The sequence below is a fragment of the Gasterosteus aculeatus genome, chromosome 1 (assembly GCF_964276395.1).
Source record: "Gasterosteus aculeatus chromosome 1, fGasAcu3.hap1.1, whole genome shotgun sequence".
Classification (NCBI taxonomy): Eukaryota; Metazoa; Chordata; class Actinopteri; order Perciformes; family Gasterosteidae; genus Gasterosteus; species Gasterosteus aculeatus.
In genome coordinates, this window is record NC_135688.1 from 15,293,311 (window position 1) to 15,320,831 (window position 27,521).

Here is a 27,521-nt window from a genome sequence, read left to right on the forward strand (position 1 = left end):
GAGAGCCCAACTTGTCCCATCAAGCAGAACACACCTAATAATGAGCTTTTTGTTCTTCCTCTGACCAACTGATACTACATTTAGTCAGGCTAAAACACTTTAATCAAAACAAGGACATAATTATATGTGTGCCGCTGTGTCTTTAGATTGCAGGAGTAGGGACACCCTTGTGTTTCCAGGAAAATAAAGATTGAGCGCTACAGTGGGAATCTCCCAGCAGGATTCACACGATGGATTTCTTCGAAAATGCTGACACATATTCCCATAAAGTGACGGATCAAGCTGGGACTTGTAGGAAGAGCAGACAGCCGTTTAGTTTGAAACTAAACAGCTCATATACTCTCATGGTATAATTACCTAGGAAGGCTGACCACAAAATCTGCCTAATACGTTGTTGCTTAAAATCAAAAAGCCACAGGGAAGACAATAAATACACACGATGAGGGAGACAGAACATTGCATTAAGTAAAAATGTATTAGGACGTGGGATGGCGAAAAAAACAACAACAACAAAGGTTGTCAAGTGAAACAGCTTGCTCTATGTCAAAATCTTGAGCATATTATGGAGAATTACATTTTTTTTTTTTTTAGAAGAACCATATTCTGTCAGCTCTCTTAGCTTCCTGTGTCACACGTGGCCCAAACAGGCTCTTAATCCTTCCCTTAAGGTAGAGACTCATCCGGTCAATGAATGCGAGAACAATAACGGGCTTTGTGCACACACCCTTTGTGAAAATCAGTTGAAATATCCTAATTTGATTTCCTTTCTGCATTGCTGAAATGCACATGAGGCAAGCACGGGCTTTCCCGTTCAGGAGATAAACTGGTTTGCAAACAGCGTGGCACCTAAAACGAACGAAGCGCTTCATCAACAGTCTGCCGGCGCCTCTGGTTTCATTCCTTAGATGTTATGCGACAAGCAGCTGATCTGGTCGGTTAACTCCCCCGGGGATTGACAAGGCGTGTTTATGGTGCGAGGCGGCGGGGAGGTTTAAGGAAGATTGCATGGGACTGTCTGGTGCACCTCCTTTCCTTTGCCGGCACTGAGCTCATTCCACCAATGGTTATTGGCTCAGTGCTGCCTCTGATTTTAGAATAACTTGCGCTGTTGTGCACCACCAAGACAAGCAACTTCGTTCTTTTTTTGTCCATCCACATCCTGATAAATGTTTACTTAGTGCAATGTTCCGTCTCCCTCATTGTGCGCTTTAATTGCCGTCTCTTTTTCCCAGGCTGCGAGCAAACAGCCTGAAATTGCCCCCCCCCAGAGGGTGACAAACCTTTCCAGAGTAATAATTATACCTGTTTACCCCCAACCCAAGGTGGGATTGTAAATACCAGAGATGAGGAAAGTAATTCTTAAGTAATTGTTGGAAAATGTTAAATGGGCACATGGCCGTATCAGGCTAATAACAACCATCTCCTCTTAAATTCATCCTGCGTGCCAGGCTGGCAACATGGCTGATTATCCTTTGGGGAGGGCCCCCCCGGAAGGGCCCCCCCTTTCACCCCAGATCCGTTTAGTTGGACATGCGCTGCCCTTGTCATGTGATCTGGAGCTGTGGAGTGAATCTGAGGACGAGGACCTCACCCCGATCTCACGTCATACTCAGAGGTCCCCGTTAAGGCCCCAGTTGGAGATTACTCCTGACACGAGTTCTGAACACACCAGAGGATCTGCAGTCAGTCGGGACTGAGAAAACTTCAAAGAAGCTATTAGGTTCATTGGAGAGAACATGCTGCGTTTACCAACTGGGGGAAAAGAAAGACGTGGAGGAAGACACTGACTGTGCTGACCCTTGCGGAGGTCAAAAACGCTGTTTTCGTTACTTTAAACAGATTGCTTTTCTGTGTGATGGATTCATACAGGCAGAAAAATGTGATCTTATTAAGCACATTCAACTATTGCATGTCAACCCTTCTCTGAATGTCGTATCTTATAGTATAAATGTTTACAAAAGTTTCATATTTTCTTCACATCGCTCACTCAATAATATTTCCCAGATCCCCGGCCCCTCTCGTAGTGCACGGGAAGGCTTTGATGAGGGCTCCCATCTGGAATTACCAGAGAAATTCAAAACAGAGTGTACGCGATGACACTCGTCTGTGTTTTCTCACCCTGCAGCCCGCTGGGGAAGAGGTCAGGCTGATTAGATAACTGTTGTGTATGCAGGGCTCACGCGAGGGGGGTCCGATCCCCGACACGGAGAGCTTATACTACCACAAGATATCAGAGTATAGACAAGATTGTGTCCTCCACACTTGAAGTGACATTATAAAGTTGGAACACTTTTCGCAACAAGTTTTGCAGTTGCATCAGTCAGTGATCATTTCCTGAGTAAATGTGTTGAGTAGCATATTTAGCAAGAACTGTATTTTCCGTCTCTGCGTAGTTTAGAAAAACAATTTACATACAAATATGAACTGCATTTAAACTGGGATTTCTTGTTGTTGCCCTCTCTGCCCTGACCTTTGGCCCAGATGACAGCAGCCATGTGGTCAGATAACAGTGGAATGCGCTTAACACACAGGGCCCGACTCATTCTTGCTCAGTGAACACAAACATCCTCTTGAAATGATTAGTGGGGAACAAGTTCTGGTTCAAGATGCTCGGTACACGCATGTGGCCAAGTGGCAGCTACTCACACAAGGAAGGCCTCCTGTGCTGATGATGACGTGAACCCGCCTCCGAGTCAAATCGTACTGTTTTCATAACAGACCGGGTCATTGACCCCCGTCCTGGAGCTCCCCACATGGCTCCAGGACAAGTTGTAGGTGGGGTATGAATAAAGTTGACCTCCAGGCTACGTCAGTAACGCAGTCACACTGTGCCGTATCCTCACTGATTCCACATCGCTTGTACATTTGTAGAAGAATTTGAAGAATGTGTCATATGTATGTTCTTTTTCAATCAAACTGCAAAGAGAAAACTAAATTTCATTTAAATTGGATATTTGTTTTCAAAAGGCTGTCAGCACTTATTTCTTCAAGTTAGGCCGCATGACTGTTGTATCTTAATTCACTGATGATGTAAAGACCAGCCTCTTCTGAGACGACATTTAAAACCCTTGTCCTTGTGGAGGAGGAAAACAAAATATTTCCGGATGATGAAATGGAATTCTTTTCTAGGTTGAGTTAAACATAAAATACACTGAACTGCTTGCAATCCTATCTACCTTCAACTGATCCCTTCACTGTGTTTAAGAAGACATCATAATGGCATACAGTCGTACATTTATCCTGTTCACATCCCCGTACAAATTGATTGAATTTTTGTAATGTGATTAGTTTGCTTATATAAGTTGCCATTGATAAACACTTCCTCTCCTTCCACCACTTGTTGCCAAACAGGAAGCTGCCCACCACCAGCTTGAGGAAGACTTACTCCATCCAACTTTCTACTTCCACTTATGTTCCAACTAATTTGCATGCGGCACAAACATGATGCAACCTGCACGGACACCCCAGTGGTGCAGGGGCCCTAAGAGAGAGCTCACACCAACACAACCGTGATTCCCGTACAGACATGTCATTTTAGTCTAGTTCAACATTTAAAATCATTCCTAATTCAGTGTCAAGCATATTCTTCTTTTAAATGACAAAAGCTTTCAAATGCAGTTGTTTGTTTTAAACAGGACATGACTTTTATTCATTGCTGAGTGCAGTAAGTAGAAATCTCTATCAGTGCATTTAATTGTCAGTAAGAATAGACATAGGCAATAAGGAAATCCTGCGCAGAACAAAAAAATCACTTCTCTGACCTATTTCTTCGCAATTTAAAATAAAAGAAGCCCTGTTCAATTTATATCTTGGTATGTCGTTATGTTAATTTAATAGATGCTAATCTAAAGTTAGCACCACAATTTACCACAGAAATGTACAAATATACAGGCACATGTAGCAACATTATTGTTCATGTCTGTTCATGAACCCCAGGCCTCTCGAGGCAGAGAATTGTGCTGAACACAACTACGAAATGCTCCACATGAAAATGGAAATGAGTAGTAATAGGCAATACACAGATAATACTGCAGAGCTGAGGCTGTCAAGTCCAAACCTTTGCCCTGAGATAAGAGATAATACCTCCTTAGCAGATGTTCCAAAAGGCAATTATTTCAAGAAGGTTCATTTCTCTAAGGAACAATGAATTTAATACCTTTCGTGTTGTGGATAGCAACCCCCGCCATCACACTGATGACTCATTGTGGAAGACTTTAGCTTTGAGATGTCTCAAGCTGCACTGAAGGTTTGAGGTGGTTTCCGACTGCAGCGCCTCTGAGAACTTGACGTCAATCGAACGGTTCCCCTGAGACTTCCTCTTGATGGAGTTCTGGATGGTCTCAGAGGTGAAATAGTAAACAATGGGATCAAAGCAGCAGTTGGACACAGCGATGCAGAGGGCTATCGGGTAGATCGTCCGGACCACCGACTCCACAAAGCAGCCTTCTAAAGTTTTAGTGCGGACCAAAGCGTAGAAAACCAAGTTTACGTTGTAGGGGATGAAGCAGAAGCAAAAAATGAAGAGGTGCACAATTATCATGCGCAGGATCTTTTTCTTGTTCAGCTTCCCCCCACGGCCGACCGTCCTGGGGCGACGCAGAGTGTGCAGCACCATGATGGAGCAACACACGTTGAGTAGAAGCGGGATGACGAAGCCAACCGTCTCTATGAATATCACCACCTTGGACAGGTGAGCTTTCCACTGTTTGGAGGAGAAGTTCTCGAAGCAGAAAATGGCGGCGTTGGTCTTGTTGTTGTTGGGCGAGGTGGTCTCCAACAGGAACCCCGTGGGAAGACTCCCGGACAGCACCAACACCCACACGGCAACGCACACTATCTTGGCGTTGCGCTTGGTCCGGAGTGCCCTGGAGCGAAAGGGGTACACGATGGCTAGGAAGCGATCCACGCTGATGCAGGTGAGAAAGAGTATGCTGCCATACATGTTGGTGTAGAAGAGCGAGACGGAGACCTTGCACAGCGTGCTCCCGAAAGGCCAGTTCCCGTTGATGAAGTAGAAGACCCTCAGAGGCAGCGTGAAGACAAACAGCAGGTCAGACACGACCAAGTTCATCATGTAGGTCGTTGTCTCGTTCCTCAGCTTCAGGGTGCAGGTGAATATGTAAATGGCCACGACGTTGGTGAGCAGTCCCACCACAAACACAATGCTGAAGACAGTGCTGTACAGCGGGTATTTGAAGCCGTCGTTCTTGATGCAGTCGGAGCTGTTCGACAAGTCCTTTTCAGCCGAGGGCTGGTAAGAGTTGTTGGGAGGGAGGGTACCGTTGTACATTCTGAGAGACAAAGAGTGGAGGGACGAGGGGTGTCTGTTATATAAGAGCCATGTAACGGAAGGGCTAGCCTGCACAATGAATTCACCATGAATGGAGAGTAAAGCACAGAACCGTCCTACACCAGGACACTCATGGGTCCTCTGATAATTCAGGCCATTGGTACAAAGGTTTCCTTCCAACACAACTGCCCATGTTAGAGAGGATTGTAGCACATGGTCAACATGAGTCCATATCTTGATGTGGATATCTTTGGGGTTACCTCCTATAAAAGATCCCTCCTGAAAGACAGAGATTCAGGCAGGAGCGTCCTCCCCTCCCCCTGTCCTGTCTCCCGGGCAGACGGCAGCCAACAAGTTGTAGACTGAGCTTCACTTACTCAGATTAGTCAGTCAATCAATTGCGTCTCCTTTTCACTCAAGACGTCCTTAATTCCCACGAGTGGCTGAGTCCGGAGAAGAAATGATAGCAAATCCACATTCAGGTCCCGTAGAGATGTCCACATGGCAAAATCCTTTCTCTTTGTCAAAACTCAGGTCCTGTGTTTTCGTCCTTCTCGAAAGCTGAAGAGTTATTGTTGGCTTTCCAGCGCCCACAGGGTCCTCACCACAAACTACCAGCCTTATGCAAAGGAGCTCTGGTGCTTTGAATGTGCCACAATGTGAGCGTCTCACTGTTTCCCTCCTAGTTCCTTCTCTTCTTTACTGACTGCGTCACTCTGGGTCTACTTCTCAGTCTCTTTCCTCCGGTTTGTCTCTCTCACCCAGCTCGCAGCTTTAGCTTCGCACGCATCACACTCAGACACACACGCTTCTTCTACTTTGTGGCAGTATCACAAGTAGCTTTTGTACTTCGGGAGGGAGAGCAGCCTTGGTAAGCCCTCCCACTGGACTCCTCCTACTCCTTTGTCTGCTCTACAATTGGAGTAGGAATCAACCACATGGTGAGGGAATTCATCAATGGTTTGTAAATACTCATCATTTGCTGTAATACCGTCGCTATAAACAAACTTATTGATACATAAATAGAAAATGAAATGAATATTTACCCCCAAAAAACGTTTTTAACTATTGTAGGGCATATGCTAAAAATAACCTTTTAATAAACAATATTACATGTGATATCCAAACTGAGTTTAACATTAATATAATTTGCTCTTTTACTGTTATGCACAAATCTCCCAGAGCATTCGTGGTACTCAAATACTACTTTATAACTATTATTATATTATTATTCCTAGTTCCTTAATTACTTTGAAGACTACTTTGTTATATTATCTATATTATTAAATTATCCTAATTACATCTAAATTAAAAGGAGCTATATTTCCACTAGATGCATTATAAAATGCTGCTTATACATCCATGGATGGATAATACAATTGCAATAATAAAATACTAATAATATAAAGCTGTGAGAAACAATTGTTGTGAGTGGAGTATTTCTATAGAGTGGTTAGGCTAGGGTGGTTAGGTTAGTTCACTTTTACATAAAGCCTCTTCCACCACAGAAACGTCAAGAAAGTGAAGACAATTGAATTACGCTTGATTGGTTTTGTGAACGTGTGGGTTTGCTGTCAGCATAGTCAGGAAGTCAAAAGTTCAGTAAAAGCTCACTAAAACCCTGTAATTGGTGGAGGTGACGGCCTCCCCGAGTCCGATGGGCGTAGCGCCAGGATTGAACCGTCCCCTGGTTGTGTTTGACAGCGTGTGTGGGCAGCAGCTCTGCCAGAGAAGCACTGTTACATTATGCAGGGGACATATAACAGAAAGCTTTATCTATTCATTGGCTTTTCAGTCGCTCAGGTCAGCCCATATGCACAGCTTTCTCTTTATCAGCGTTGCAAAATAGCATTCAAGTTCTCCTGTAGAAACTCCCCACTTGGTAGTCAGTAAAAACATTGAGGCCTTTGTTCTGAGCGAAGTAGCTTAGCAGGCAGGAATGTGAAGTTTATCAATAATTAGTCTCAGAACACATAAAAGTGCTCGGAGCTTTGTGATAGGTTGTGCTGCCTTACGTGTTGTAAATTGTTCCATCTATCTATGCTTCCTAATTGGGTTTTCCTCTCAGCTAAAACATTTGAATCTCCAACAAATTCCCCCTTTGTAAAACCACGCAAACATAGGGAAGCTTAGCCTGCAGATTGTTATTGAATACAATAATATTTCTCCACTGATTCAAAAATATCTCGCACAGGACCAAAGAGTCAGTGGGGGTTTTATGGCCACTGTGCCTCTCTTTGTCACTCTACCACAAAACAAACACCATCAAGGGCCGAGTGAAATGTCCGAGAAAAATAGAACAAACCTGTACTATTGTCTTTCACTTGCAAAACAGTTCTATTCAACACATAAAAACAAGCTCTTCACATGCAAGCATGTGGCTGCTAAACAAAAACATGTGCCTGAAATCCCTCGACTGTTGCATTTCTCACAATGCCAGGAAACGGCCTGGCACCCCCAAGGCCGAGACTCAAGGCTTACAAGGGTACAAGAAAGAGGGCAGGTGACGTAATATTGTTGTGTGTCACGATCAGAGACGGACAGAAGCGTAGTGAGACACAGGACACACGTTTGGTGATGACCTCAAAACGTATTTTAAAAGAATGCACCTGGAAAATTACTTCATAACAAAAAGGTAAGCGATCCAACAAAAGACTGAACCATAATGTTAAACTTCTTGAATTGACACAAACTCTTAGTTTCACAGACGGACCAGACAAACTCCACTCAGCTAACGGGTTTCCCTGGACGGGAGCTCGGGGCATGTTTTGGTCCAGGAGAACAATACAGCTGGTTGAACAGGGCCGCAGACCAGAGCTGTGGGCTGAAATGTGCTAATAAGGCGGTAAACCTGCAGCGAACGCGTCCCTTTGATACGAGCCATTCGGCCGGTGGCGTTACATACTTACATGAGGGTGGAGTCAACTCTCAGCTAGAAAGGGGGATGCCCGCACTTCCCAAAATGTCAAATTAGTCATTTAAAACAGATGTCTAGTGGTTACTTGTTTTTACTTCACTCTAATGGCAACTCAACTTTTTTGACGCGTTTAAATACTCCTTGAGACATCTCCACTTGTCTTTAATTGTCTTTTATGTTGTTCATTCGCCGTGTCACGTTCACTCTGTCTCGCTCACGTTCCACGGTCCAAAAAAAATATTTAACGTCCCACAAACACCAACACCTGTGCCAGGTAATCCACCTGATTATATTGACCTCGCGGCCTAACTGAAACACAACCTCCCACTACCTGGGGCAGGGCCCAATACGTTGATTGAGCAGTCGATCTCGAAGACAGTACCAGTCGATCGCGTGCCATCAATAAAAAAAAATGCGTGACGTGTATGACGTCACGCATGCGCGGTCTACCGAAACGAATGCCATTTGGCGACCCTTGCTTATTAACGGACGCATTAAATTTCATTCCAAAGTTAGTTGAAAAGTAGCTCGCGAGCCGGAAAAGTGTGGGCAGCCCTGACCTACAAAAATGGCTCCTACAATTACATTGTAAAACCTCATTAAATTTGATGACGCATAAGGGCTCGTTCAGCACTCTAAACCCCAAGTAGGTTTAACTTTGGAATCAACTTTGGGATTGAGGAGATTTAAGACTCAACACTCCTTTGTGACTTTCAAAACAAGTACTTAATCCCACCTCTTGAAGAAGATCTAAAACACCAAAAATGAGCGAACCAAATGAAAACTGCTGAACAAATGTCTAACTTGGCCGGAATACATTCTGGACCTTGGACCACTTCCCTGCGACTCAATGGGCTTTTGGGTTCATTCCATCCGCGTTCACCTTGGAAACAGAGGCCGCACGAATGTTGTGCTGGCGTAAAGAAATAAACAAATGACAAGGGAAGCGAACACAAACCAGCAGAACTGCTGAGCCCAAGGAAGTGTTCCGAGTGCAGTACAGAACTCTGAGACATCTTTCATCATAAAGAATAAATAAAAGGAAAATATGAATTGCCAAAGAGATTGAAAAGAGACAAAAGAGAAGCTCAATCAGCGTGAGTTTTAATACATTAAATAAAGCCTTCCATGTTAGGGCGAATTCTTACTTTATTGTCTTTCTCTTCTCTTATAAAAATAACTGTCCGGTGGCACCGTCGATGGAATTTATTGTCTTGACATTTGAAAAGCGTGTCCTGCTGGTGCTTCACGACTGGCTTATCAACTGAAAGCTTTTGACTGTTTTGTAAAACAAATACTCCACACCCACCCACAAAACTCCCCTCCATTAAAGTTTTTTTTTTTTCTTTTACACAACAGTATCTGTAGTGCCAAAACCAACAACAAAACTGTACTAAACTAACTCGTTTTAGGGCTGCATTCACATTTCTCCCAGTAAGCCAAGTGCTTTGTTAATAGAGCGGGACCAACCGTATTGGTGCATGCAATTAGATGGTTTCATCTTCATCCGTCTACATTTACATGTTTTGCTGCGTGATCTCGACCTACGAGAGGTAAACTGTTGGACTTCTGATGTCAATTTGGGATCAAGGGTAAACTAACCTACGCAGCAATTCAGAGAGGTATTTAGGAGGCACAGACTAGTCAGCTAATGTTTGATTATAGATTTCACAGAAACTGGAACATGAAACTGGAAACTAACACACTATGGCAGCCAGAAATGGAGATGTGTTATCACAATCTACAAATACACAAGGTGAGTAAAAGAGCGAACCACACAGCAAACCCACGCGTTCACACCATTTAACAGATCTCCATCAACCCAACAACTTCCTGTCAACAGACATTTGACCCAAAGAAAGAAACCGAAGTTGATTCTCAACTTCTACTGAAGTAGAACTTTGAATGCGGATCTAATTGCAACTATTTGCAACACTTTTTCAATTCATTAGAGTATACATCTTCAAATATACATCTTTTAGGAAAACCAAAGGACTTTGAGATCAAACTAATTCATAAATTACTGGAATTCACTCAGTCAGAGTGAGTGTGTGGGTGAGAGGAGTGACAGCGAGATCCTCTTTGTGGCAGTGGCAAGTGGGTGGCAACTTTGTGGCAGGCAGCGGCAATCGCCAGTAAATCAGTCGGCGTCACGACGGCACGCTGGGTGGGAGGAGCCAATTTTTCCCAGAAACAACTGTTATTTGTACGACAGGTCAGCTGCTGTAAATATTTAATTTTATTTAATTTTATTTGAGACACGTGAGCCCCCGTCTTCTTATTACAGAGGCTAATTTTAGGTTTGGACCGGCGGGTTCCGTGTAGGGGGTGGGGCTCTCAAGTTTGATGCCACCCACTTGCCACTGCCACAAGGAGGATCTCGGCCTTACTGGGTGAGAGAGTGTCGAGGGCTTGTATGTGGCAGACGGCCAGGTACTGTTGGCAGCTTAGTGCAGTTCGTCATTTCCTTCTAAAAACAGTTGAACTTGTGTGTCAGCTACATTGAGTCATTTTGGGTGACAATGTACATATGTTTAGTCTGAGGCTTTATCCACATAAAAACAATATTAACATGACTGACAGCCCAATTCCGCACATTATACTCTTAAAAGGCCCCATTTCCAAACCGACCAGTAGTTGTCAGGAGGGGGGGGGATTCTGGCAAATGTAGAGAAAATTTGTCAGACTGGGCGTTACCTTTGAAGCCACGTGCACATGAATCTAACATGATTTGTTTTGGGAGTAGCCATTAGCTGGAACGGAATAACTGAATTATCGTCCGTGGGCTGCTGTTCTGGCTTTCATCACGATATCTCCAAACATGCTGTCTGTTAGGGCTCATCATGTGATGAAGCTTATCATTTTTTGTTTTTGTCGAGACAGTAAAAAAGAAAAAAAAAAAACTAAATCCTTGCGTACATGGTCATCAGCTAAAGCAGAGGTGAAAGGACATTTTGTATTTTTCACGTCGAATAGAACATTTCCCGCTCCTCAGTATTTTTCTTCTAGACTTTTTCGCGATGGTTTATAACAAAACAGTTAGCTAGCTAACGAGTTGTGAGAAGGATATCCCGGTAGGGGCTGGTGGGCACACGGGACACCCATCCAGCTGTCGCTGTAAAGTGTCGCGTGTACAACCAGTGGGCACACAAGCTCTGGCAGAGCGTGCAGACCCTTCGTTTGCAACACACACGTCCCTCAGATCGTGACGGTGTTCAGCCAAGTTGAGTGGGCTATTACTGTGGGGCATATTTGTTTTGTTGTTAATTATCCTTAAAGTGTGTTTTCGTAATCCCTGTTCCTTGCTCATTTTGAGTTATGTAGAATGAAGTTATGTACTTGTCATCTTATCAATGCAATTCAACTTTCAAATTTAGTTCTCCCTACTTTTTAAAAGTGTTGCCATTGGAATAACATTGTACCAACCGACCCCATAGTGTGTGACCGCTGTCCCCGTGATGGGGTTGGATCTCAGTGTCTTTGATAGTCAATTACCCTCTTTGTTACAATACGTTGGGCCTTTTAAGCCAACAACTTGAGCTGCTATTCAACGTAGGAACGACTTTTGAATAATGTTTTGATGATGAGCAAATCACGCGGGAGTAGAAAGTGTGACAACCAACCCAGTTGTCCCCCACCTTCTTCTCTGTGTGACACACATCAATGGGGACATAAGAATCAAATTGTTAAACAACGTAATCAAAAATGCAGGGTATGTGTGGAGCATGACATGTCATTTGTAGGACATTACGTTAGAGTTGATGTTTGAGGCAGTTAATTAACCTCTACATGTGTTTGAGGCAGTCACTTTGTATCCTCAGCAGGCTTTTTGTCACCAACAAGTGAGTCACCCCCCCCACCCCTATGGCTTGGTCCTAGTTAAGTTCTCACACTATTGTTTTGGTAGCTGCAAAACATGTGTGGGTGAAATATGTTAATAGAACTTATTATACAATACTAGATTTTTACATATTCGTAAAGGCTGCTCATTATCCCCCCACAGACTGACTACCAATGACAACAACTACACATACAACAAAGTTCATGGCTACGGCATTTCATTTATTTAAAATTACAAAAGTTAGCCCCTGTGGCGCATATTACATTTTCCATACAAAATAAGAACACAGGCATTCTTTTGTAACTATCAAAATGTTTCCCAAAAATATACAATACAATAATTGGCTTGTTAAAGAGCATTTTGTTGCATGTCTATTTAGATAGATGTAGGGAAATGTATCTAATGACTACATTTAAAAGACCTCGTGGCCCTATATTCAACAGTCGGTTGGCAATTCTACCAAGCCGGCACTATTTAATTTGCACAAGGTGCTACCAGGGGACTAGAGGAAATACAGAATTCTGCTGCAAACATACACTCATAATGATAAAAAAGAAACTTTAAAAACCTTAAAATATTTGTAAACATAGCAAATTGCAAATGGAACGCCACAGTAGAAATCAGCTGCACCTACAGTGTGACATCACCTACAGGCTGCACAGGAGTCAATATGCTCCTATAAGTCAAACTGTGCACACTGGACCTCACTGCTCTGATTCCACATCAATCAGTAACCACACGCTTGGATGGCAAAGGTGAAAAGCTGCAATATAAAACAAAGTGGCAAACTTAACTTTTGCGAGAGACAGCAGATGGTCTTGTTGACCAGATACAAGCTATAGCTGTACATCAAAAAAGGGTATTAGACACACATGCTTTCTTAAAAACAACAACGGCGTGAGTTTTTTCTCATTAAATACTAAATCTCAATCCAGAATGGAGCATCAAGGCGTCACAGAAAAGCAGCATAACTTCAAGGGTTACGTCATGGCTACACTGTGATATGCGCATCGATAAATTTATTCACCAAACTCGTAAAAAAAATAATAAACCTCAAACCCAAAACCGTGTATCGCATTGGACATCATGCAGCATTTCCAGGCATCCGGTCTGAGCTGGCTGCTGCCACCAGGCACCCAATCTGACTGTTGATCAAACAATTCAGACACAAGCAGCCGGGCCTATTGTGAGCGACACAAAGACCACCACTGTGGCACATCTCTGCTCGAGCGAGTGGGGAGACCCAACATCGGCGGCCCCGAGCAGCTGCTGTGCGTGGGATAGTTTTAAGGTTCGGGCTGGCAACGCGTACCATCTAAAGCCATTCGCCTCTCCGCGGTGTTTAACATCCCCAGAGACAAAGGCTGCGGAGTGCTCACCGGGCCTGCCGTTTACTTCGGTCCACTGTCGGCTCTCGGGAGCCCAGCAAACTGAGACCTCATCGCGCCGCGTCCGTCGCCACAGGGGCCCTCTAGTCAGTTCTTGAAGGCCCCGTAGCGGCTGGCTTTGCTAATGAAGTTCTTGAGCAGGTCGTGGTCCATGTCTGCAAAGGCCTGGGTCTGCGTGACAGCCGTTAGGTGGTTGACGCAAAACTTGAAGCAGTACTCCTCCAGGTCCTAAAAACGGAGAGGGCTGTCTGGTCATTGCTGAGGAGTATAACTGACTAGCTACTTGAGTAGGGGAGCGGGGGGAGGAGGGGGAGGAGAGAGGGGGGGCCCCCGCAACGCCACCACGGTGTTTGACTGTGTGCCAGGAGCTATGAGCTTACCCGCGCCTCATACTTGACAGCGGCAGAGAGCAGTGTGACGGCGTTCTCCTCAGAAATGCCTCTCTTGATTGTCTCCTGGCACAGCCTCTTCAGCCTGGTCTCCCGGTAGTAGGTGGCTAAGTCTAGCAGGCCTGCACACGGAAGGAACAGCCGACGGTGAGCTGGTTTAGGGACTCCCGCGTCGACTTTGAGTGTGTGCAGGAGTGCGGCGCCTTTGTTGGGCTTACCAATTGCATCCTCTGGTGGCAGGTTGATGGTGTCCGTGTAGAGGTACTCCAAAAAGGCTCGGTACACGAGGTAGGAGAACTGGTGAACTTCTACGGCATCCTCGTCACTTTCGTTTAGCAGTGCGCGGAAATGTTCACACCTGAGGCGGGAAGAAAGGGATCATAAGAGACGCCACAGGTAGCATGTGTTAGCCCATTCGTCATACCTTTACACTTTGTAAGAAAGGTGTGCTGACCAGTAGGTGGGATTATTACTGCATTAATCAATACCACACAGCACTCATTCAAAAATGAAAATGAAACGTGAATTTGCCAGAGGGAGAATAATGAGACTGGATGTTTGCTGTAATCACTCACACCACTCTGTCAACAGGGTCCTAATTACCTTTCCTAATGGAAATCAATGGACCAAATATATGAAGGAACAATACCTGCAGAAATCTCAAAACACAACCTTTGTAAACACTCAGAGTAGTTATGGAACTAAAACGTGCATGTAGTGCTTCTCATGTCTGAATGTAAATCGTGTTTTCTCTCCCATACTGTTAAATCTGAATCCCACCACTACCCCCACTAGACTGACACTGACAAGTATGTAGAAACAGCCATATGTAATATACTAGTATTGTAAAATTATAATTCCATGGAAAGAAAATATACATATATAGTCATGTACTCCTGTAATCCAACTGGAAATGCACTCTTAATGCACATTTCCTGCAGCAAGGCACTTCGCCAACAACTAAAACTTAAAGTATTTTTCCTTCCATCCCTCTGCATTGGAAATACTGATTACCATTTTTCCTTGCTACTAATCTCTATTGGCTCAAAACCCCGCCCCCTCCCATAATTTCGTCTCAGGATACGGTTGAGGCAAACAACTGAATTGTCATTTTCTAAGCATCTAAAACGTGTCGTATGCATGTGATCGCTCGCTTTGCATGCAGCTCCGTGTGAGCGCCGCAGACCGCATGGCTCCTTCCTACTGACGCTGCAGAAAGAGCAAAGGACACAGGACCTTGTGTTCAACTGTAGTTATAAAAAGCAAAGTAGGAAATAATAGGTCTGTCTTTTCTTCCCTGTGACATAAACAGGAAAGATGAGGATATTGAGTTTGGATATAGAAAGCATTCACTGGGTACATGCTGCACCCATTAGCAAAGTAAGACCAGCACCTCTATTACTCATGAGCAAGCCCAACCTCTAAAATGTGAAAAACACACTCATGTGACTAATACGAAAGTCAGATTGGAGAAGCGGGATTTCTCTGGTGAGTAGGAGAGGAAAATTGTCTCTTAAAAACATGGTCGAGCAAATAAGAAAAGAGCACAGCGTCCCAACATCAGAGAGCGAAACCTGCAGACCAAGTGCATCCAAAAATACCAAGAACCAAAATAAGAAGTCTGATGTGAAATAAATCGTGTGCGAGCAAGTACAGCTCAAAATGCTTCAACATTGTGCACCTTACCAGTGACCGGTTGAATGGGAACCGTGTTGTTTTAAACTGCTTTTCAGGACAATCACTTTCATTTTTGAGGAGGCTTTACTGCACTGAAAATAAATTAAGTTAAAATAAGTTGAAAATTCTTTTACTTTGCGCCTCGTTGCTCTCCTTTTAAAGTACCTGATCTTCAGCAGCGCTTTGTGGACGTGGATACACTTCCCGTCAACCAAGAACTTGAGGTCGGAAATCTCCGGGCTGTCAAACTCCCTCTTCAGAGACTGAGCAACGGTCAGGTAGTCATCGCCATCTAAAATCAAAAGAGAAGTCAGTTCATACATACAGTCTGAAAGTGGGTAAACACTAAGTTAAAAGTGCTGTACAGTCCTGTAACAATAGTTCATTGTAAAAGGAACAGCTAACTTATGCGCATTCTTTTATTGAAATCTCGTAAATTATTATAAAACAAAAAAAAAAGATCCCTTTAGACCGCATGTATACGACTCTCCCCCCTGAACAGGTGACAAACAGAAACCGGTTGCACTTGCGAGTACACCAATGATTTCAGAGGCTTGTTTCACTACCGTTACAAAATGCAGTGTGCACAGAAAATGATCTTAGCAGGAAATGTCTGTGTTGCTCCGTTTGAGGCGAGTTCAAACGGAATCAGTCGATAAACACGCGATTGTTTGACATGCACAGGAAACAGACTTTCCTGTTTATTTCTTAAACCACTTCCAGGAATTTGCTCCTATGCGACACACATATATGACCATCTTTTACCTTGGAGGAGTAGAGGGGTGTCTTCAATGTTAACTTACCTACTGAGAGGAGGTGCCACGTGACGGCTGGGGTCGCGAAGCAGGCGAACACGTCGTCTGTGCTGCTGAAGTGGGTGAGGTGGGGGCTGGCCACAGCCTGACCTCGACACTGACCCCACATCAGAACCTGCCCGCTCTGCGTCTTGGCAGCTGACGTGTGGCTGGTGTGACATGCAGCCACCTCCACCATCCTGGGGAAAAACAAAAAAGTCAAACTTTAAACCACTGTTAATGTACAGCCGTCTCATGCAGAAGAAACAAAGAAGGCCCTCGACCAATCGATTTCTACAAAGCGCTCTAATACTCTAAAACTATTTATGCCTTTGAGGCATTTAGCTGCTAAATGTCTGAGGATCTTGTCACCGGCCCCTCTGTGACCTTTTGCTGTGGCTCAGGGCCTTTAGTGCTAATTCAGCAGCAGGTACTGACCTCTCCTTGTCAGTGTTTATTAGGGTGGGGAGAGCTTGGTTACTCTTGTTGCCCGTCCCCAACTGCCCATATGAGTTTGCTCCCCAGGCGTAAACCATCCCTTCGTCTGTGAGTGCCAACGTGTGTGCATATCCACAGGCAACCTGTGTGCACAAGGGATTGAGGCTGAAAGGGAATCATCAAAAAAACAAGAGATGTAGGAGACGTCGCCCCAAGGCTCTTACCTGGACAATGTTGATACCTTGGAGAGCAGCGATCCTGCAGGGGGTCTGCTGGTTCCCATTGTTGCCCAAACCGAGCTGTCCATTGCAATTGTAGCCCCAACCATAGATCTACAGACAGGGGACACGTTTAAACAAGACATTGCCTTCTTTGCCTTCTTCTTCTCTTTTTGTTTAAGGTTACTTATTTTCTGCATCGATTGGCTTTTACCTCCATATATTTCAAGTGATCAGACAGTTAATTAGCATTTTATGTAAATCTGTCACGCCACTCTTTCAGTGGATGCGTTCAGAGAGGAACGCAGTGTTCCTGGTAGAGACAGCTCCCTTTCTAATGAACCGGTCTATTTATTAAATGGACATATAATCATTAGCCATGATGCTCATTCAGGTGTGTTACATAGCCAACCCCCTTTAAAATAAGATGACCGCTCACTACAAGTGACCTGGCGGCAGCACTGATTGTCTTGCTGTTTTACCCATTACCTCTCCGTTGTCCAGCACGGCCATAGAGCAGAGCTGACCACAGGCGATGTTCACCACCACTTTGTTCTGCAGGCAGCTGCTGACCCGCCGCGGTGTCGGCTGGTTGACCGTAGACCCAGAACCTACTTGGCCCGAGTTGTTGTAGCCCCACGCGAACACCTGAAAAACAGGAAGACATGTTCAACGGCCGAGGAGATGCACCGACTCGGACGAAAACCAACTGGCCAGAGGACGCGACCGAGGACGCGACCGAGGACGCGACCGAGGACGCGACCGAGGACGCGACCGACGACGCGACCGACGACGCGACCGACGACGCGACCGACGACGCGACCGACGACGCGTTACCTCTCCATCAGTGGTGAGGGCAATGTTGTGGTGGGAGCCACAGGCCACCTCGGTCACTCGCTTGCCAATGAGGTTGGTGGACACCAGGGCGGGGGTCAGTCCGTGGTTGGTGGTGCCATTGCCCAGCTGGCTGTAGCCGTTATGGCCCCAAGCAAACACCTCTCCATCTACAGAGCAGCAGGCAAACAGTTCATGTAGTCTCAATGATTCATAGTTTATCATTTAATGAGAGGCAGCTGACCTCAAATGGCTCTAATAATCTATTTATAATAGCTTAGAGCGCTGTTCTGTTTAAATTAGGTGGGGGGGTTTTATAGTGTCCTGGCAGTATTGACATAAAAACAGATTCTAGAAATTTGCACGAGGCATCTTGTCGTTTGTGATGTCAAAGTCAAATATGGACTGGATTACCTGCAGTAGTGATAACCACATGTGGTCCAGTTCCATAGCTCAGGGACACAATCTTCTTTCCACACAACACATCAATCCGGCGCGGCTCAATGGTGCTTTGAAGGTCTCCGAGGCCTAAACAGCCGCTGCAGTTGGTGCCCAGAGCAAAGACCTGCAAAAAAAAAAGACCATTTCTGTTATTTAACAAAGCTCTCTAGTTCAACATGTTCTACCAGATGAAATTCTGCCTCCCAGATGATCACATGTGTGTAGTTTTGTGTTTACAATAAAATAAATCTAAAATTCTAAAATAGACAATTTCTAAAGTGACTAATGGTTAATTTAGAAGATTTCATTTGTAGAAGAAAAACAAACTTTTATTGCAATTAATCAAAATTAATGAGTTTCAATTACTCGTGTGTCAAGTGATTTCAAGATCTCAGTGAAATATCTCTGTAAACACTTAAACCTCTTGGGCCAAAGGGATAAACGTATGAGCAAGAGTGGAGAGATGAGACACGGCCTTTGCCTCTCCAGAGGATAGAAATGGAGCTTGCTCAGGTATTAGGCCTGTAAGGCTAAAGATAGCCTCATTCTATCTGCTTATCTCTGAACCTGGAACCGCAAGCTACAGCTTTCCAAAGGCCTGCAGCACTTTTCTGTTCACTTCTAAATGTCAACGATCTGACCAATATTATGAAAGTATATTAGGTCTATTGGGTCTTGCACCACATCTTCATGTAAACAAGAGGATAGAAGCCAAAGTGTTACCTCGTCATTAACTGTGACATAGAGGGCTTCATTCGCAGCACTGCCAAAGACACAAGCCTGCCGTATAAGCCGCAGTTCTTCAGGAGGAAGGAGCGCGAACACGGGCCACTTCCCCACTTCCAGCATACTGCTCAGCTAGGAAACGAAGAGAAAACACTTTTAGACAAATGTGAATAGAAGTCATACAGAGATTTGATTTAAAAAATATCCATATCATTAATAAAGACAGAAAAAACACTTATGGAAATGTAAGAACCTAATACGCTTTACCGTCTCTTCACTGCACAATAATTCCTATTGTTGTGGTTTTTAAAGGACAAAGTTGTCAAAAAGACACTAAATGGTAAACATCTTTTCAGAACAATGTAAAACTAGACTGTTTAATGAATATGCTAAACTGTGACCAATGTAAACTGGAAGTTAACTATTGTCCAGTCTTAAGAAATCAATGCATGAAGTAAAAGATGAGAGACGGTTTTCCATGTCTCAAAAGTGGCCGACACAGAGAGCGAGAGGACAATTAGCCCGGTTGTGTCGACAGATTAAAACATGTATGCCTGTTTAAGTAAACTAATTGTATTTACTCTCAGCATGACCTCGACATGTTCCTCTGCTCCACCATATCTACAGCCTCAAATGGATCAACTCATTCTTCTTTTTTATTTACATCATGACACACAATTTGATAGGTATGTAATGAAGCTGATTTATCATCTTCACTCAGTTTGGTCCAGGATCAATACATACACAAACTAAAAGCTCAGTGGCATAAAAATAAAATAAGGAAAAAGTAAAGGGAAAGGGGAAACATTTATCGTTTATTTATGATTAATTCTAAGCTGTAAAATTAATTAGGAAACTGTGTCCGAATTTGTCCTGGCAAAAATGGGGCAATTGTCTATTCGATGATGAATCGTTATACTTGGCAGGAGCCCTGACCTGGTGAACACCACGTCTTCCTAACTGCAGAAAGACGTGCAGCACTTTACCTAACGTTAATAACGCTAACGCTAGATCAGACAATGGCAAATCACTTTACACAACACTAAACTAACTAGCCAAGTTGGCATGCAACTAACTAGTAAGACTTTGCCAATGTGCATTAGTCCTGACTATACAAGTAAACATTTCAACAGAAAGCATTTAAGCTAATTATCGCCGTTGGGAGCTGCAGCTGACGTAAACGTTACCTTCGCGTTGTCCTAGCTAGCGTTTCGTCCGCGGTGCCGTTTTCTAATCCCTACACACTGAAACATTGACAGTTTGTCGACCAACATTATTGGCGAGTCAAGTTGCAGATGGAATCGTCTCGGCAGTCTGCTACGGATCTATCCTCGCATCGGTTGCTGTGGTTGCACCTTGTTATGGTTGGTTAGCTTCGGTCGCTACGCCGCCGACTGACCAAAACGCATCACCGTACTTCCTGTTGTAACATGGTGCGTTCATGAATGTCGGAGATCGGAGCGCTTAACGTGTGCTATGGGGGCAAATTATCATACCCACCTGTCAGTAATGTAAATGCAGTTAGATCATTTCAATCGTGTTTTGGGAAGCAGCTGACTATATAAAAAGTTGCGGATCAAATACATACACATCCATGAGCCAAAGTAAACGGTTGCAAGAAAACCTAGTCGCTGTATTATCATTGCATATTGTATTGGAATACATGGAAAAACGTTTTACTCAGATTAAATACAGATTAGAGTTGCGATGATAAACAATTTAGAGACATTTTGTGTTGATTTTTCATTTGTATGTATCCTTACATTATACAATTTAAACCCTTACAAAATCACACTTTATTTATTTTGCAAGATTAATATCATGTGAACACTATTCATACTGCCCGCAGATGCACCTGATGCAAAGTAAAACTTTCATGACGCTGTTTATTATGTGATTGTATCAAAGTTCGTTTATAGTGAAAACAGACACACATGTCACACCTCTCCATGCAGCTCTGATGCTCATGACATACTAGAAAACAATTGTTGGATGCAATAGAAAGTGTAAAAGTTAACCTCACGGTGGTGCCAAAGGAAGGGTCATATTGTATGCATTTTAATGTGCATACAGTCGGCATGTTAAATTCTGCTTATGTGTGGGTATTAATTGTGTTGATGAGTCTGTGCTTATAAATCTATCATGTTTACATGACAGATTTAAGTGCATTGTCCCCTCTTAACTATAATTGAAGAAAAAAAGATAATACTATAGGATGTTAGCTGCATATTGGCATGAAGACATTCATATTTAGCTTGCAACATGTTAGTGTTTATTACATGTTGCCTTGGATTAAACACCCTTCGACACCCTCAATCTCAATTCCTTTTCTGTGATATGTATTTGTCAGAATAACAGCAAGCATGCTGATATTTCAGGTCCCCAATTAGATCTATATACTTAGGATTCAACAATGCTTGACATTCACAATATTCTCCCTGTTGTATTCTTTCGTCTCCAACAATCTTAACCAATCGAAGCATGGCACATTAATTATTGTGCATGTAATAATTACATATTATTATAGTATTTTCACCACATCCACATCTACAAAACACACCTTTAGCTTCAGTGTCACATCATTTCAGTAACTCCGTGGGCTGCAAAGGACTTGAGTGAACATACTTGACTGTTGTTTCAAGACAATTTCTTTCTCTCTCTACTGACTTGCACCGTCATCATCTTCTCACCGTGAATATGGTCTTGGAGAGGGATTTTACTTGAGGAAAATATTCAGAACTTAGGCTAATAATGAACAACCGTGTGTGTGTAATGTGAATAAGTTAGGACATTGATATGTTCACATCTAAATCAAATGTTTTTCCTGCCAGGATAACTCAACCTGGTGTTGTTTGGCTAGTATCTATTTTTGTTCATAGACCAACAAAACAATTATGTTTATGTTTATGTTTATTAGACAACCACTTATAAGGTGATATGGTTCAAAACAATATAAAGAACTCAACAAAGGGACGACAAACGCTTTACCATTTAACTGAAATGCAAATACATTGTTTATATATGTACAGCAACCAGCAGGTGGCGCCATGGATGGCCTTATAAACCTTATGTTGATGAGCTGGTATTTTATTTGAAAAAAATGCATAGCATGTGTCGATGAGTAGGATTGTGTCTTAAAAGAAATCCTGAAATAATATTTAAAATAGTCCTCGTACACCTTTAGCCTTCATATTACACATGGTGTTTGCACATGTTTGTTTCTTGGATAAAATAAAAATACCTTATTTAAGTAATGTTTTATTTATTGTATGTAATAGTAAGCTCATTATATAGTGTTTGAACTCACCAACGGATGTAATTTAACAATTGTTATGTATGTCTAAGTTGGCGTTTGTCACTGTTGCATACTTTGTAATGTGAAGGGCTTCACACAACCAAGGCTCTGCTCTGTGAAGTATGTGATACAGTGTTGTGACGATTGATTGATTTACCGTCTATGATGTAATCTGTCAAACCGTAGAATCAATATCCGGGAACCTTGTGATAACCGGGGGTTAGCACCATAATTATATAATATAAGACATGTTGATGGATGTATAGATACATGGATAGATAGATAGATAGATTATCACAAGCCATCTCTTAATACATAAAGAAATGCATAAAACATATTTGAAACGCCTTTATTTCGCGTTGACTAATCGATCCTTGAAGTAAATCTATTTGAATTACAAGTACGCATGGTCAAAATAATGAATCAATATCGATAAATTCCTTTGAAGGCAATATGATGCCGTGAAGGTCTGGAAATTCCAATAAGGCGTGGGCCACGAACCAGTGCTAAAGGTCGCATCTTCAATTGAATGTGTTTCTTACTGTTGCTTTATTGCGACTTGCTTTGGTCATCAAACAGATCAGGGACACGTCAACCTTAAAACAAATACAACAACCTAGAAATATAGATTGACCGATTAAGTTGATTTCAATTATACAGCGTTCTGATCCGAACAACGACACGAGCAAAATTTAAACAATGTGACGATATAACAAATGTTTATCTTCGCTTTCTCGGAATTTTGGGATTCGTCACGATTTGCGGTGACACGCGCATGCGCACACAGAACCCCGTAAGCGATGAAGAAATTCCTGACTTTTATACGAGGAGCAGGGTTTGATGGACAGCTACCTCGATAAAACTGGCAACCAGGCCGACATTATCGATGCCTAGAGCCGCCGCCGTGTCCCGCTAGTAACTTCGCTCTGTTTTAGGTGCAGTCAAAGCGAGCGGCCGTCGTTCAAATTACGAGAAAAGCAAATCTTCATCTTGCTAACTCTTAGCCTTTGGGTAGCACCAGGTAGCTAACGCTTAGCATGTCACATTTTGCCTTGTCTTGTGTTTATCCAGGGTAGCTAGCAAGGTAACCGCCCCGGGGTGCCGCAGAACAACAGAAAAAGTAAGCTGGTCATCGGAGCTCGTTGACGTTAAACGTTTCGGGGAGTCATCGGCGTGACGGTCCAGGCTGCTGCCGCCGAGCCCACTGACAGGGTGAGTAGCGTTGACGTTAGCTGCCAATAACCCACTTAACGTTACGTGGCTGCGTTTTACACGGGCAGCTACTGCAGCTACGCGCTCTTAAGGGTCATCGTTTGCGAATGAACTTTAGAGAACTTCCATGTAATGTTGGAGTTAGATACGGAGCAGCTAACGTTATGACATAACGTTAAGGACACACACACACACACACACACACACACCTGTCGCTAGAGTAAACAATCGCCTCGGCCTGCTGCAAGCTAACCTAACTGTGGGCAACGTTAACGTCAGCCATAGCCAGAAAAGCTAAAAGATCATCAACTTCCTCCGCTTTGTTTTCCTTCTGCGGAATGTCAAACGCGCTCGTAATTGGTGGCGCGTTACGTAGTAAGACGGCAGAGACCGGCTCGGCTCGGCGGGCGACGGGGAAGTCCGCTGTGCGTGTAAACAGCTGTTCCACCACGCAGCCTTTATCAGAAACTGACGTTATTTTGCCCCGATCATTTTACTTGTTTTTGTTTTGACCCACGCCCAAGTGGAATAGACGTAACGTCAAGTCTTGGCTGGGCGCAGGGTTCTTGTTTTCCCTTTCGCACCCAAAACTGTAACTGAAAACCAGCTGTTGTTCCCGAGTTGACTCCTCCGTCAGCCGCAGTCAACAACAGATGTTACCACAATATCCACGTATAAGTCATGTCTATGGTGCTGCGACAGGGAAGGCGGTGCACAGGCTTTAGTGCAATTACCTCTGATTATTTATTGTCAACTTTTTATTACCACATTGTTTTCCGAGAGTCCAGGATCTAAGAAGGGAGAGTACTTAGTTTATTGCATGAAACATGGCACTGATTCAGTGACAGGGCCGCTCTTAACACTGAAAACAGGAGTGTAAAAACACTTGACTCCACCATTAATGAATGATGTCATTTGTGGACAATATATCATGAATATAGTTTTTTAACGTAAGTATAGAATACTGTTTAGAGTTTCATGAACGGTGGGCGGTCAACAGGAGCCTCTGTGATCAGGGATTCCCCCTTTGTGTCGAACCCATAGCTGGCTGCTGTGTGAACTACGGTCTTCGCAAATGACTTTACGCTTGAGCAGGAGTCAACGGGGAATTGCCTGGTGTTGGAGGGTAATATGCCAAGTGATGATATCTCATGTCGGTCCTCCACTGCTATTGATGGTTCCGTCAAAGCCATTATATTGACCATCGCACGGCGAACTGACACTGTTTAAGCTTAAGGCCGGGAGCGGCTAAAGCTAAGAGATAAGCCAGATCACTGAGATTTAGGGGCGCATGCGCTAGATTGTAATTAGGTTCAAGGACACGTGTTACAATTCTGTCATGGTGTACTGTTGTTTGTTGAAATAATGTGATGTTCTTGTTACTTATATAAGTCATCATCCAGTGTAGCCCTTTATAGTCATATGCCATGGCGTGTAGGTACTCCAGTAGTGTTTGACTTGACATCTACTTCGGTAAAGTACCTCAATGTTGCATTTGTCGTCTTGAAATTACTAGACATTCTATGTCACCATGGTCATCTTTTGGATATTTGTGGTTATTTGTTATGTGGATTATAAGGATTTGAGCACACATTGGGTGCCAGTACGTACTTTTATTTGTTACGTGGCCTGACAGACAATTCATTTTGTCATCTGAAGGGGTTTAGCTTTTTCTCATATACAACAACAATTACTAATTACCTTCTCTTCTCAATAGTTCCCTCATTTTTGTTAAACACTAGGATCTGCAGACCTGTTGTTTTGATTAATAATTCGGTACTACATGTCAGCTGAAATACTATGTACCAAATACTATGCACAGTATTCCATCTCATGTCTGGTTTGTGTTTTCCTCTTTAATTGTGACATGAAAAATGTTTATTTTGAACTTGTTAAGGTGAACATTCAACATATATCAGAGGGAAGCTTCTCACAGGATTATTATTCTTATTATTGACTATATCCCAACATCTTTACTGTGAACACTTCATTTAGAGGTTATTTGTGTCCCATTAACCAAAATGTTTTTTAGTATTCTGTTGTATATTTTCACTGTCATATTGTTATTGTATAATATAAATAAGAAATAATTGACATTGCCATCTCTTTCAAAATGTCTTTTTTCATCCCTCATTTTTCAACACATTTTTCAACACACTGCTTAAATCAACAAGAATGTTTTATTTTTGTTTGTTGTATTATTCAATCTGAAAAACATGAAGAAATCCACTTTTCATGGTGTTCAAAGTAAGCCTAGTCAATCCTAATTTAAATATACATATATTTGTCCAAATAGGTGATCGAGAGCTCACGCTGTAGACTGGGGAAGGGGAGAGAGAAGCCACATCCTGTGGGCGTTGTGGGTAAATGTGGTTCTCATTACAGGTCAGATGACTGGAAGACCTGAAGTCGACACCACCGCGAGTCTTGGTGGTTTACTTTGTGCATTTTCATTGATCGCAGTGTCTTTGTTGCAGGAGGGTCCCTCTTCATTGGTGTGAATGAGGGAGACATGGCAGACCACACCTCACCTCTGGAGTCCAGCCAGCTTCTCAGCCCTGACCTCCCAATGCTGGCCTCACCGCCACCCCCAACCATGGTCAATGGGGAGGGCCCCCAGCAGGTAAAGTCATACCCATAAACTTCGGCCGGTCCACTTACCTTCCCCTGCCGCAAGGTTGCAAACCGAGGGCAAACACTGCTCATGTCTCCCTGCTATTATTCTACAGTTACTGCATCATCAAGTCTGACATTCCCACAATGTGCCTACAGCAGTGTGCCTTGTAATCACAGTTGAGGGGATTTGTAAGAGCTGGTGCCTCTGGCTTATTTTCTCTATTGTTAGCCTTTTATTGAACTGTTTTGTGTGTGTTTCCAAGTAGTTGAGCCTTTAATATAAGAGCGGGGTGGGGGCTTAATAGCTAGTGCTAGCTTGTCTTATTGTCAGAAATATTTGTCCAATTTATGCCTGATTTTTAAAAGCACAACAGTGAAACGCTAATGCGGAATTTGGCCTGATACGTAGTCCAGCGGAGGCCATGGCCAGCATTGTGTGGGTAAGGGAATAATAAATCAAAAGGTGCCTGCATGTAGAGTTGGTCAATATGATCGACGTAGAAATGCCACTTCTCTGAATAGGTTTAATTCCAATTCATTTCTTTATATCTAACTTTTATCTCGAAAGCAATATTTTGAAAAATCATTTTTGACTCATCAGTCTGCTGTAAACTGGATCTAAACTCTTGTTTCCTTCCAATTTACATTAACAACGGCAACCAACCCCGTACCTCTCATGAAACCTAGTGACTGGTTTTCAGATGGTAAACAAAATATGCACATTTGGATAAATACTGAAACCAGCCAGACGGACCTGCTGCCACTCAGCAATATGGTTATGGAACTCGTTTCACAGGCAACAGGTGCATGTTAGTCAGGAACTACAACTCTCTCTCGGTTTTGATACTGGGCTCTGCGGTACGAGCACAGGATATGGGGAGATATCCCCCATCAACGCTTGTGAGTATCAGAGTGAGATTGAGTGGCCTTGACAACCCTCGGCTATTTCCTGATCTGTTCAATTTGCTTCAGTTTCCATGACTTCCTTCTGGAGAGGCCGGTACCTGCAGTTACAGCTTTTCCGTCATTTCCCCAGGCTCGCTCAGTTTGTCGAGATAAGACTCCTCGATATTAGCTCCGCCCTATGAACATGCCTTTCCAGCCGTCTTGTCATTTTCTGCAATGGAAAGCCCCCCGCCTGAATCGGTTGTATTGTGGGCGGGGGTTCTCATGGAATTTAGTTCCCTTACAGCCTCCCCGCAAAGGTGACGGCCTGGGCTCGTCTGTGTCTACAGTTTTTTAAATTTTTGTCAGAGGTAGTGGAGTGCTGCTGCAGACAGTTCCTACCTGGCTCCCATCATTTCCGCCCTGCTGATTGTACCCATTTGAGACACTGCATGTCCATGATTGTTGAAATGTGCTATGCGGAGGAATAACAAGTATCGGATAACACGGAGCAGATTCTGAGTGAGAACACAACGACTTTGTTTACGCAGAGGTATTAT

The 27,521-nt window shown here is 43.4% G+C and overlaps 3 protein-coding genes across 9 annotated transcripts in view; 1 reads left to right on the forward strand and 2 right to left on the reverse strand.

The window, feature by feature from the left end:
- Window positions 1-3,621: 3,621 nt before the first annotated feature.
- On the reverse strand, window positions 3,622-6,343 carry lpar6a (lysophosphatidic acid receptor 6a). Its single transcript, XM_078102978.1, has one exon. The coding sequence runs from the start codon at window positions 5,288-5,290 to the stop codon at window positions 4,187-4,189; it is 1,104 nt and encodes a 367-aa protein (XP_077959104.1). The 5' UTR covers window positions 5,291-6,343; the 3' UTR covers window positions 3,622-4,186.
- Window positions 6,344-12,248: 5,905 nt separating this feature from the next.
- On the reverse strand, window positions 12,249-20,436 carry rcbtb2 (regulator of chromosome condensation (RCC1) and BTB (POZ) domain containing protein 2). Its single transcript, XM_040176847.2, has 12 exons — window positions 20,141-20,436; window positions 18,951-19,085; window positions 18,201-18,351; window positions 17,790-17,956; window positions 17,442-17,600; window positions 16,959-17,066; window positions 16,735-16,877; window positions 16,306-16,496; window positions 15,668-15,794; window positions 14,044-14,183; window positions 13,817-13,947; window positions 12,249-13,664 (listed from the first exon to the last, which is right to left on the reverse strand). Exons 2-12 carry the CDS (start codon window positions 19,074-19,076, stop codon window positions 13,524-13,526), a joined length of 1,584 nt encoding a protein of 527 aa, XP_040032781.1. The 5' UTR covers window positions 19,077-19,085; window positions 20,141-20,436; the 3' UTR covers window positions 12,249-13,523.
- A 2,381-nt stretch (window positions 20,437-22,817) lies between these two features.
- The window catches only part of fndc3a (fibronectin type III domain containing 3A), a 41,053-nt gene continuing 36,349 nt past the window's right edge, over window positions 22,818-27,521 (forward strand). For 2 of the 7 annotated variants that reach the window (XM_078102669.1, XM_040175556.2), the window contains exons 1-4: window positions 23,022-23,183; window positions 23,320-23,460; window positions 25,757-25,845; window positions 25,938-26,083. Coding sequence is in view for 4 of the 7 variants with exons in the window: in XM_040175556.2 (XP_040031490.1) it covers window positions 25,973-26,083 (111 nt within the window). In the remaining 3 variants the exon portion in view is untranslated. Of the gene's footprint in view, window positions 23,184-23,319; window positions 23,461-25,756; window positions 25,846-25,937; window positions 26,084-27,521 lie in introns of all 7 variants that reach the window. The other 5 variants (XM_078102731.1, XM_040175551.2, XM_040175536.2 and 2 more) reach the window with 5 other exon arrangements.

Coding starts and splice junctions, on each gene's coding strand:
- lpar6a (XM_078102978.1), bottom strand. CDS start 5,290: ATGTACAACGGTACCCTCCCTCCCAACAACTCTTACCAGCCCTCGGCT.
- rcbtb2 (XM_040176847.2), bottom strand. CDS start 19,076: ATGCTGGAAGTGGGGAAGTGGCCCGTGTTCGCGCTCCTTCCTCCTGAA. Junction 18,352..18,950: donor ATGTCACAGTTAATGACGAG/GTAACACTTTGG, acceptor TTTTTTTTGCAG/GTCTTTGCTCTGGGCACCAA. Junction 13,948..14,043: donor GCCACCAGAGGATGCAATTG/GTAAGCCCAACA, acceptor TTCCGTGTGCAG/GCCTGCTAGACTTAGCCACC.